The 10,228-nt window shown below is 43.3% G+C and overlaps 1 protein-coding gene across 2 annotated transcripts; it reads left to right on the forward strand.

The window, feature by feature from the left end:
* Positions 1–903: 903 nt before the first annotated feature.
* Positions 904–9,502, forward strand: gtpbp3 (GTP binding protein 3, mitochondrial). 2 transcript variants are annotated; one of them, XM_029828668.1, is made up of 11 exons: positions 904–1,199; positions 1,411–1,655; positions 1,750–1,836; positions 2,540–2,622; positions 3,005–3,124; positions 5,045–5,117; positions 5,924–6,067; positions 6,599–6,764; positions 8,254–8,384; positions 8,508–8,694; positions 8,835–9,502. In XM_029828668.1, the coding sequence occupies exons 1-11, from the start codon at positions 1,138–1,140 to the stop codon at positions 9,064–9,066; spliced, it is 1,530 nt and encodes a 509-aa protein (XP_029684528.1). In that variant the 5' UTR covers positions 904–1,137; the 3' UTR covers positions 9,067–9,502. The 2 variants fall into 2 exon arrangements, with proteins under 2 accessions (XP_029684528.1, XP_011617657.2); XM_011619355.2 differs by having other exon boundaries at positions 905–1,199; positions 1,390–1,655.
* The last annotated feature ends 726 nt before the right edge of the window (positions 9,503–10,228 follow it).

The raw sequence follows: 10,228 nt of genomic DNA on the forward strand, positions 1-10,228 counted from the left end.
GCAACATTGTGTTTGATAGTATTTTTGTGCATTCTTGCAAATTGATTGAACCAAAGAAATATAAGCACAAAACTGAAGCCAATATAAACTTAATAGGCGGAGAGATCAAGGACATGTTTAAGTTCTTGCAATGTGCACTTTTACCACTAGATGGAAGTATAGAAATAGTAATTCTCCGAGTACAGTTGAAGCGACAATGGACTTATATTTAAAGTATAACTGGTCAAAACACTTAAATGATTGCTTAGTCAAAATGAAATCACCGACCACTGAACTTGATTTAAGTTTCGAATTTAGGGTCTGAGAAACGACGTATGTTGCTCTCCTCTTTGTTCTCAGCTCTCCTCTCTTCAGACCATTTTAATTTTGCCAAATGTATTCATATATTCATGGGGTGGGGGGACCCCTCTGGACTAGGAGTATGAATTACCTGGTTAAATGTGTCTATTGTAGTTGAACCTATCATTGTGATTTGGCATTTAGATGACAATAGGATGTTTGTTTTAATCAATTTAAAAAAGATCTGAGAATCTGAAACATCAAAATGTTCCATTATCAACATTTCTTGGAAATCTTTAGCAAAATCTGAGTTATTTAGGTCAAAGTCAAACAAACGCCGTTTTCACATAACCTTGGCGGACATAAATATTATCTGTTGCTATACTCTACTCAAATACTGATAAGACATGTGTCCGGATTTCGTCTTTTTTTTCATTTCTTTTTTTTTAACAGCAGATCAATCGTCACACAGAATTTTGTCACACAAGTCACATTCACGCACACGGGACTAAAGATTAACGCCGACAAAAGTTGCTACACGGACATATTTTAACAACGTACAGTGGGTGGAACCTACATTTGATTGACAGGTTCTAGATACGTGAGCGCAGAACTTTTCATGTGTTGGACAAAATCTGACCAATCACAAGCAAGACACCAACATCGTGGTAAATGTAAACGGAAAAGAGGCAAAGAAGCTCCAGTAGTATTTGCGAAAGCTTCAGACTCTTATTAACAACGACCTCGGCTAACAGCTAAAGCTACTGCGACATCACTGTGGTGGCAGCAGTGTTCTCTGCAATGTCTGTTCTGTGCATTGAGTTTTGTTTTTTTTAGTAATGTCGCTGTCGGACAACAATGATACTGTCGTTTATTTCTCGTTGCATACGGACACCTGCTCTTTATACACTCAGTAAAAGGTTTGTTACTGATTCTGAATATTCCACATTGCAACTGAAATATCAGACACCCATGAAGGCCTCTGAATGTATCCAAGTCTAGGACTGAATACTAATAATTATTTTCACATGATACTTGTATTTGTCCATCAGTTTACGGACAAACTGATTCATGATAGAAGTCAAACCCAGCTTTGCATCATTTCACCAGGATAGTAACACCACCCTGCAGATCTGTCTCTCATGACCTCCCAGTGGGACTGGCGGATGCTGGGACCATCTTTGCCCTGTCCTCTGGCCAGGGCAGGTGTGGGGTGGCTGTAATACGAGCCAGTGGACCAGCTTCATCCACAGCTCTGAGGTGTCTGGCTGGGCTCACACACAGCCTCATTCCTCCCCGCACCGCCTCATTACGCAACATTACAGACCCTAACTCCAGGGAAATACTGGACCGTGGACTTGTCTTCTGGTTCCCAGGTCAGATGTTTTATTTTATTTATAGTAATTTGATTGTTAGGCATGGTCTATGATGTGCTTCATGTTGTTGTCTCTTATGGATTCATGCCCTAAGGTCCTCACAGCTTCACAGGAGAGGACAGCGTGGAGTTCCACATTCATGGCGGTGCTGCTGTCATTGCTGCTGTGCTGCAGGCGCTAGGTAAAACATACGCGTTACAAACACGTTCATGCAACTGAGCACAACAAGAATTGAAAATTTCATGTACTGCAAAATAAAATATCAACCCATACCAGCAAACCCAGTAATGGGACCGGTAGACGTCCAGAAAAACTAAGGCACTAACTTTGTATGCTTTACTCTGAGCGTCATGTGGTCCTCGACTGCTTTCCTGCCTCCGACCCTCCAGAGGGCAGCGTTGTATCATCCGATATGGTTAGGCTAGTTCTGCGTAATGGACCATTATTGCTACTTGGGAATAGACGGGGTGGGAAAATGACTGTGGTGCTGCAAGAAACATTAACGAAATGTTTCATGTTTCAGCTCACATTTGCCTGTATGTGCAGACTAAAACAAATTGAGACACTGTTGAAAAGAAACACGTAGAATATATTGTTTTGCTGTCAAGCTCACAACCTTTATTTTACAGATGTCTTCCGCTGATGAGACTTTTCTGTAAAAACAATGAAAATGTCACCTCTTTAACCTGCACAGTCGTGTGTGTTTTCATTCCATGTGAACCCAGGGTGACACATTGATCTTGCATTTGATCTTCCTCCGTTTCTACGTGTGTTGTGGGCACTGCGCACCCCCCCCCCCCCCCCCCCCCCCCCCCCCCCTCGCTCCTCATACATGTCTTTATGTTTGCATGCGCTCTGTGTTTGTGTTTGTGTGTTTTTCTCAGGAAGTGTGCCTGGCATGAGGCCCGCTGAAGCTGGGGAGTTCACGCGGAGAGCCTTCCAAGCGGGGAAAATGGGTTTAACAGAGGTATTCAAGAGGAGCATGAAAAAGGCTCACAGACCTGTGAATAGAATTCATTTCAACAGTGATGGTCAAAATTTAACATGGATTTCAGGTTTAGGAAATGCAAACAGTCAGTAATTATTTATAATTTCAATTGAAACTTAGAAATTGAAGAAGGATGTGCACTGCAGGGCTATTTTGTGGGTTTTATTTTGTCAGTGGCTGCAAAATTCAGCTTTAATTATTAACAATGAGCTCTTTTATATGCTATCTGTTCACATGACGATATGCCATTTAGAGCGTAATAACACACGTTTTAGTAAGGGAATCTTTGCTTGTTCCTAAACAGAACACAGTGTTTGCTTATGATGTCAAGGTATGACGATATTTATGTTGACGTTTGCAGGTGGAGGGGCTCGGAGATCTGATCCATGCCGAAACAGAAGCTCAGAGGAGACAGGCTCTCAGGCAGATGTCAGGAGAGCTGGGACGTCTCTACCAGAACTGGAGCCATCAGCTCAAAAGAGTAGGTGAACTACTAATGCCATCAAGAATGCTGGTACTACTGGCAATGATGAATGAAGGTGCAGAAACGCACCTTGAAGAGTTAATCTACCTGTAAACAGGGTTCCCTCTCAAGCACTGACAACTGTACACACAATATCAAAGTGTGTACAGATATACTCCTAAATCATCATTACTGGGGAGCCCTGACACTTCTCCCTCTTCTCTGTCCCTGAATTAGTTTTCTGTGTAGTTTTTATAACTGTAGGGTGATGGCTAAAAGGCAAGGAAAATGGAGGAGAGGAGATGACAGAGCAGACAGTGGACAGAGCCAGGCTACCTCAGTGTTAGTTTGGCAGCAGGAAAAAAAACAAACTCCTGAATTTCTCCCCAGGGACACCTGGTCCATGATCACATTTGACATTTCCCAGAAACCTGCTGGAAAAGTGTGGCTGGCTCTGTGTTGTAGGTCAGCCCTCAGTAGTTCCACCTGAACTTTGTTTTTGTATTGCAGCTGTTTTTACAATACAATATTGCCGTCGGTGGAATAATGTATGGGAATATGTCGCTTCCTGTTTTCAGATTTCCTGCATGTGCACTTTGCTTGTTTTCTCTTTAATGATGAGAATCAAAGAGATAATCTGTATCCCATGTGTGGATGGTTACCTTAAATTGTAGTCAGGAAGAAGGTTAGTTAAAACACCACTATGATAAAGTGAAAGCAGAATTTTAAAAATGAATCCACATTTATCATAAAAGAAACTAAAATAACACTCAGTACTTAGTTGGAGGACTGAAGGTGCTGTTTTCACTTTTTCACGTGTATGAAGGTCTTTTACGTGTTTATCTCAGGACATTGGAGATTTTCTGAGGCAATAAAGAGCCACAGGTCAAAGATTACCGACTTCACTTGCATGGACGTAAGCCAGCCCCTCATTTAGTGCACCGTCTTGGCCACTGATCAGACCACACAGTCCGGGAGATCTCCCGTGAGAAACTTTGTTCAAATGCTTGATGCCATCTTCCCTAGGATGTTTTCAGAAAGCATTTAAATGCATCGTTGTTTTGCACTCAGGTTTCTGAGAATTCTACGCGTGGTGCCATCTGTACGGTGTCAGGGGTCGAACTGCCATTGCTGAAAAAACAATGCAAAAACAATAAACCTCAGCTACCGTGAATGTATTCAGATAAGGGAGTCTGGTTTCACACAGTCGTGTTCAACAATACCTAAGAATGATCGATTAAATGACTATGAAAGACCGTTTAAAGGACTAATATAACAAAATTACTGAAGAATTGATGAATGGAACAGAAGCACAAGAGTTGATTGTTCTTTATTCAACAGAAAAACCCTTGACCTTCTTAAAAGAAAATTAATTACTGGTTCAGGATGTATTTCTGCATTTAACAATAGCTTATATCATTTTTAATGCAGAAACACGGAGGAATATCTTAACCTAAGTTGATGCCTTGCTTTTTGGTTAACTTTAAATTTTTGGAGAGCGAGTCGATGAGGAAGGAAATTGCAGCTAATGACAGAACGTTACCCAGTTTATCAGGAAAGTCTCTTTAACAGCAACTACAGCTGCTTCCTGGACCTCGCACGTGCATTGAGAATCAAGCAAAAGGAAAACAGTGTCAATTTTTTTTACATCTTTGAATTATCAAAAAAACAACAACAGTAGATTCATGATAAATTGCAGTGTATGTATGTATTTATATGTGTGTGTATTTAATATCGATATGTACAAAAAATTATCATGAAAATGCGTTGAAGTCACCTGACCTTTTTTTTGTCAAACAGTTCACAAATGTTGATTTAATCAGAGAAAAAGAAGGAACATATCAGTGTTTCACGTCCGCAGCTGCTTCTTCGTGGGTGTCATGGTAACGGGACGTGTGCATGAACTGGTTTGAGGGTTTTCTTCACTCTGTTCCTCAGTATCTTGCTCATGTCGAAGCCTTCATTGACTTCAGCGAAGACGAGCTCATCGAGGATGGCGTCTTACACCGAGGTACGTGTGCGTGTTTGTTCTCTGGCAAACATAGATGATACAACCTTCATCCCCTCTGCTTTAAAAGTGAGGCAGCTCAGAGGCGAGAAAAGTACCTGATTTTCCTGTTCTTTGATCAACCGTCCACTGTTTACTTTTGTTTGTCTGCAAGGACAAGGCCATAACATCAAACTACCCAAAAAACTGTTTCCTGTAGGAAGTGAAGAGAGAAGGTCAGATGGACAGTGGGGCCGTTCGTCTTACCTTCAAAGTTTACCTGCAGGAATAGTGCTGCCAGTCGCAGCGTGCACGCTGAACCCCCACTCACGTGTTTGTGTTGTCCCCCTTCCCCAAGTCTGTCGCCTGCTGTCTGGCACTGCCATGTGGGCTTGACATTAAAGCTTGGGAACTGCTCTTTGTCTTTGTGTGGCGCAGAATCTGGGCCCAAAGTGGCAGGTAATAATAGCCCCGCTTTCAAAAATAGAAAGTCTGGCATGAATACAGTACGTTTATGTTATATTTGTAGTCTTTGTTATGCTTTACCTCAACTCCTCTCCGCCTGATGGATTATTGTCTTCAAGTCTTTCAAAGTCTCAGTTTTATTTAGACAAAAAATGACATATTGTTGATATGTTGTATTGGAAGTTTCCGCTGTAGTCACGCACGGAAAAGAGTCCAGTCTGTGGCCCATTTTTCATCCAGGCGACGGGTGACTTTTTTCTTCAAAGCACAGAGGTCAAGAAAGAACGCGAAGGTCTAACCTTCGTCACGTCCTGTCCTGTCTCTCCTCTGTCCATGTGCCCACCTCCAAAAACACGCACACACAGTGGATGAATCTGTGCATCAGCTCCAGGCAGAGGTGGAGAAACACCTGAAGGATGAGAGGAGGGGGGAGCGACTGCGCAGCGGTGTGCAGGTGGTCATCGCAGGAGCCACCAATGCAGGGAAAAGTAGCCTGCTGAACACACTCTGTATGTAAACACACACACACATCATGAAAACATCAATATTAAACTGACCTTTTCCAAGTTTCTGTGCTGATTAAAACCTGTGCAATTTAAACAAAGAAACACCTCTAATAGAAGTAAAGTAAATGAAGCACTGGGCATCTAATATGTATAAATCTTTAGCAACTGAGCTATCAAACTACTGGTAAACGTTGCCTGGAGCCCCCCTGTCGCATCACATTTCCTTTCCTTTTTCCAGTTAGAATAGGAGTTTATAATATTTTTTTCCTTAACTATCTTGAAATGAGTAATTGGAACCTGGCTTGGCAGGGCCTCCTCACTGCTCTCGCTAGAATAATAGGTGACATATCAAACTGATGATTAGATCCTGTCATTGTTTCATGATCTGATTAGATTTCCCCTTGTCCTCAGTTTACAGAGAGTCCTTGTTAATGAGTAAGCAGGAGCGGACATTGTTATCTTGTGTGCTGGCGTATCCCTGTGGACTTCATTGAAAATAAGCACAATAATAATACAACGGGTTTCCACATGTAGGCCAGAGACCTGCAGCCATCGTGTCTCCCATTGCGGGCACAACCAGGGACGTGGTAGAGACGGCGCTGGATATCGGTGGCTTCCCGGTCCTCCTGAGTGACACAGCCGGCCTTAGAGACAGCCCAGACCTCGTGGAGAGGGAGGGGGTCCGCCGGGCTCGAGAAAGGTACACAGAGATAAGGCACAGGTCAAATGTCACTTTGTTAGTTAATTCTCTAGGATTGGGCAGCTAATAGAACAAATACAAATTAATAACAATACAACTAATTTAGTAACACCATAAACCTTAATTTGATGCTTCTAAACACGTTAGTATCATGTTGCTCTGTACAAAACTGAAGTGAGCATCAATAAAAGTAGATGAAGTGTTACAGAGGCAGGAGGTACAGCCCCTCAATGCTAAAGTCATGATTAATTACAAACAATTAGTACTTAAGATAGTAAATCGCCCCATTGAATCTTTTTATGGCACAATATGAACATCATAATTTGTATTTTTCTTTGTATGTTTCTTCTGGGTTTTCAGAACTTTAAAAGTATGAGTTTGACAATGGTGTTCGGTGTATTTTATGCAAGGGTTGCTTGTTGTATAGCTGCTTCGGTGACTGCTAATCCTTCATACTAACAAACCCAACAAATTAGAATAGGAATGGCTGCACATGTGCCTGAAAACAAAGAAAGGAAGAAATCAGTCACCGTTTTCCCATCTATAACGTCTAATATTTTCCTAATGTCTGCCTCACCTTCACAGTTTATGTTAGTGCTCAGACACAGATAAAAATACTTTGAACAAACACAGTCAGGAGGTTGCATAATGAAGAGGCCACTTTGGTTGTAGACTTTTCCAATAGGACATTATTCAAGATGTGTGCTGTTGATACGAGCACATACAGCCATTAGCTGACAAACGCTTCCACTGTTTACATCATGGGTGAATGGGAGCAATTGTTGCTCTGTAGAAACATCCAGGGGGTGGGGGCGCACATCGATCATCCCAATCAGAGTCTACAGGCTTTTAGACAAATCTACATTAATTATCAGTATTTTCTGGCCAAAGGCTCTTGGGATCTTGGTAGAAACCACTGAAATTTTGACGGAGTGGAAGGTTTATGGGGACTCACTCCATCATCTTCCAGGTCCCGGACGAAGACGTGACTAAAATAATTGTCAGCACAAACAGTCTGTTCACTTCTGTTGTTTGTTTAAGTTATTCGGGCGGCGCGGTGAGTCTATAGGAAGGGCGGGCAGTTTGTGTTGGGCAGAGACCGTTTCTGTGCAGGGAGCATGTCAGAGGATCGTGACCTGGGTCACTACAGGAAGGATGTGGTAAGTACAAGCATCCGTTCCTGCTGCTGGCTCACTGTGGGACTAAAGGGCACCAGAGTATAGAGCATTTATAGTGAATTACATTTGCACGTACGTATTCGACATAAATCACATTTTACTCATAATTTTTCCCCGTGGCTGCAGAGGTCTCAGAAGTGTCCTGCTGAGGTACAGCATGAGGCTGGCTGTGTTGTGTAGAGGAACATTCAGGTTTTTTCCTCTGATCCTTAGTTCATGAATGTACTGAAGACTTCCTGTACTGATGCCAGTTGGGTGTGTTTGCTGTTTCTTTCTCTCTCTCTCTTAATGTGGATCTGATTCTTTTTCAGATTGGAGCAGGCAGATTTGACTCTGGTGGTTGTTGACTGTGCTCAGCTCCCCTCTGATGCACCAGAGGCTGCAGAATTCCTCCAGCACCACCTGAAGAGTGTCCTCTCCCTCCAAGAGCAGCCTGAGACAGGTATGACAAACCTTATCATGCATTAATCTGTGTCTCATCGCCATTAGAGTCACAGCAAACTGTTTGTCCCAAAGATATCAGTGTATTCACAGCATCCCCTCTGTTCCACTCCTGTTTCTACAGTGTTTCCTGTGGACCGCGTTCTCCTCGTGCTGAATAAAACTGACCTGTTGCCTCAGGTTCAGAGGCAGAACCTGGACAGGGAGCTGGAACGGGTCTCTGGACTCCCTCCGGTTTGTCTAATCTCCTGTCACACTGATGACGGACTGCAGGACTTCCTCACAGTGTTGCACAGCAGCGTCAGAAATCTGTGAGTCATTGTTGTTCAAAGCTTGTTCCAGAACTTCCAAGAGTCGTACATTCCCAAATTGAAGACATTTATGACTAATTTTTTTTTTTTTTTACATTGTCTTTAATGATGATGTCATTTTTCTCTCAAACTTCCTCTAGTTGTGCCGACCCTCTGGTTGGTGCCCCAAGTTTGACCCAGGCGCGCCACAGGGCCCATCTGCAGCAGTGCTGCGCGGCCCTGGCTCAGTACCAGCGGTACCGTGACGTCGACCTGGCCCTGGCAGCCGAGGGCGTCCGGCTGGCTCTCACGAGCCTCGGCCGGATAACTGGACGGGTCGGAGCGGAGGAGATCCTGGACATTATCTTCAAAGACTTCTGCATTGGAAAATAAAGGAGCAACCGCGAGAACATGAAGTACGCGTAATCAGCCCGCTTTAGAGGAAGGGCGATGTCACGTCCTCGTCCAGGTTCATATGAGGACTAGCAGGTCGTCCATGTTGATTCTGGTCATCACTTCATTACCATTGTCCTGCTGGAACAGTTGCCAGGGAACTCGTGCTCTGCTCATGACTCAGGAAGCATCTAGAGATGCTCGTAAAACAGCCCCCCCAGTCTGGCGCTCACACTTTATTTGTACCCTTGTTATGTTTAACAAACTCTATAAGTGAGCTTTAGCCATTACAGAAATATTTGAGGTTGTTTTTTTAAAATAATATTTTCTATTACAGTGTGAATCTTTAATGCTTTATTAAAATAAAGCTATTTAATGAATATGTGTGATGTTACTTAATGAGGAATAAACCAGTCCAGATGTAAAGGACCTGACACTCCTCTCTGCTCTGTGGGAAAGCAACAATTCCTAATGTGCCTTTTGTTCGCCTGTCAATCTGGCCTCTGTCAAATATTTATGTTTCCTCGTTGAACTCCTAACCCCTTCTTCCCCCGCCGGTTTCTTCTCTCGCTGTCTATGACGACATTCAACGCGCCGCACGCGCGCAGAGCTGTCTGTCTGTTACCTGACCTTTCCTCTTTCCTCGCTGCTCCGTCAGCTGTTTTTCTCCTCTTTCAACGTCTCCCTGGTTAATTACGCCGCATCAGATGCTTTTGCTTTTGAATGGCTCTGATGTGAAGCCAGACTAAAATATCTCACTAATCCCGTTTATGTTTGATAATCTGAATGATCCTGAATTTGTTTGATTTGGAGGACAGGACCTGACAGTGGTTTATGTTGGGAGAGGGGGGGGGGGGGGCCCTACAGTGCAGGTAAAACCCCCTACAGAGCGGGGAAGGTCAAAGGTCGCCTCAGTGACGTTCATCCACCCCACAGGCAGAAACACTTAAATAACCTTTCACACTGGAAGAGTTTGTACATACATTGTTGTACGAAGGATGGACTATTTTTAAGTTTCCTCCAGCGTCTCCGTCATAAATCTACAGGGTAAAAAGCTCCACATCAGCACGTTGACCACAGTCGCTGATTCGTGGGCGTGTCCAGGCAGTATTTGGAGTTTAACAGACATTAAAACTATGACAGGAGAAACGTGGACATCTGG

The sequence above is a fragment of the Takifugu rubripes genome, chromosome 20 (genome assembly GCF_901000725.2).
Source record: "Takifugu rubripes chromosome 20, fTakRub1.2, whole genome shotgun sequence".
NCBI classification, from domain to species: Eukaryota; Metazoa; Chordata; class Actinopteri; order Tetraodontiformes; family Tetraodontidae; genus Takifugu; species Takifugu rubripes.

Excerpts from the sequence above, each read along its gene's own strand:
- gtpbp3 (XM_011619355.2), top strand. The coding sequence starts at position 1,138 with ATGATACTGTCGTTTATTTCTCGTTGCATACGGACACCTGCTCTTTAT. Across the intron at positions 3,125-5,044 it reads GGAGCCATCAGCTCAAAAGA|TATCTTGCTCATGTCGAAGC; the intron begins GTAGGTGAACTA and ends TCTGTTCCTCAG. Across the intron at positions 8,695-8,834 it reads CACAGCAGCGTCAGAAATCT|TTGTGCCGACCCTCTGGTTG; the intron begins GTGAGTCATTGT and ends AACTTCCTCTAG.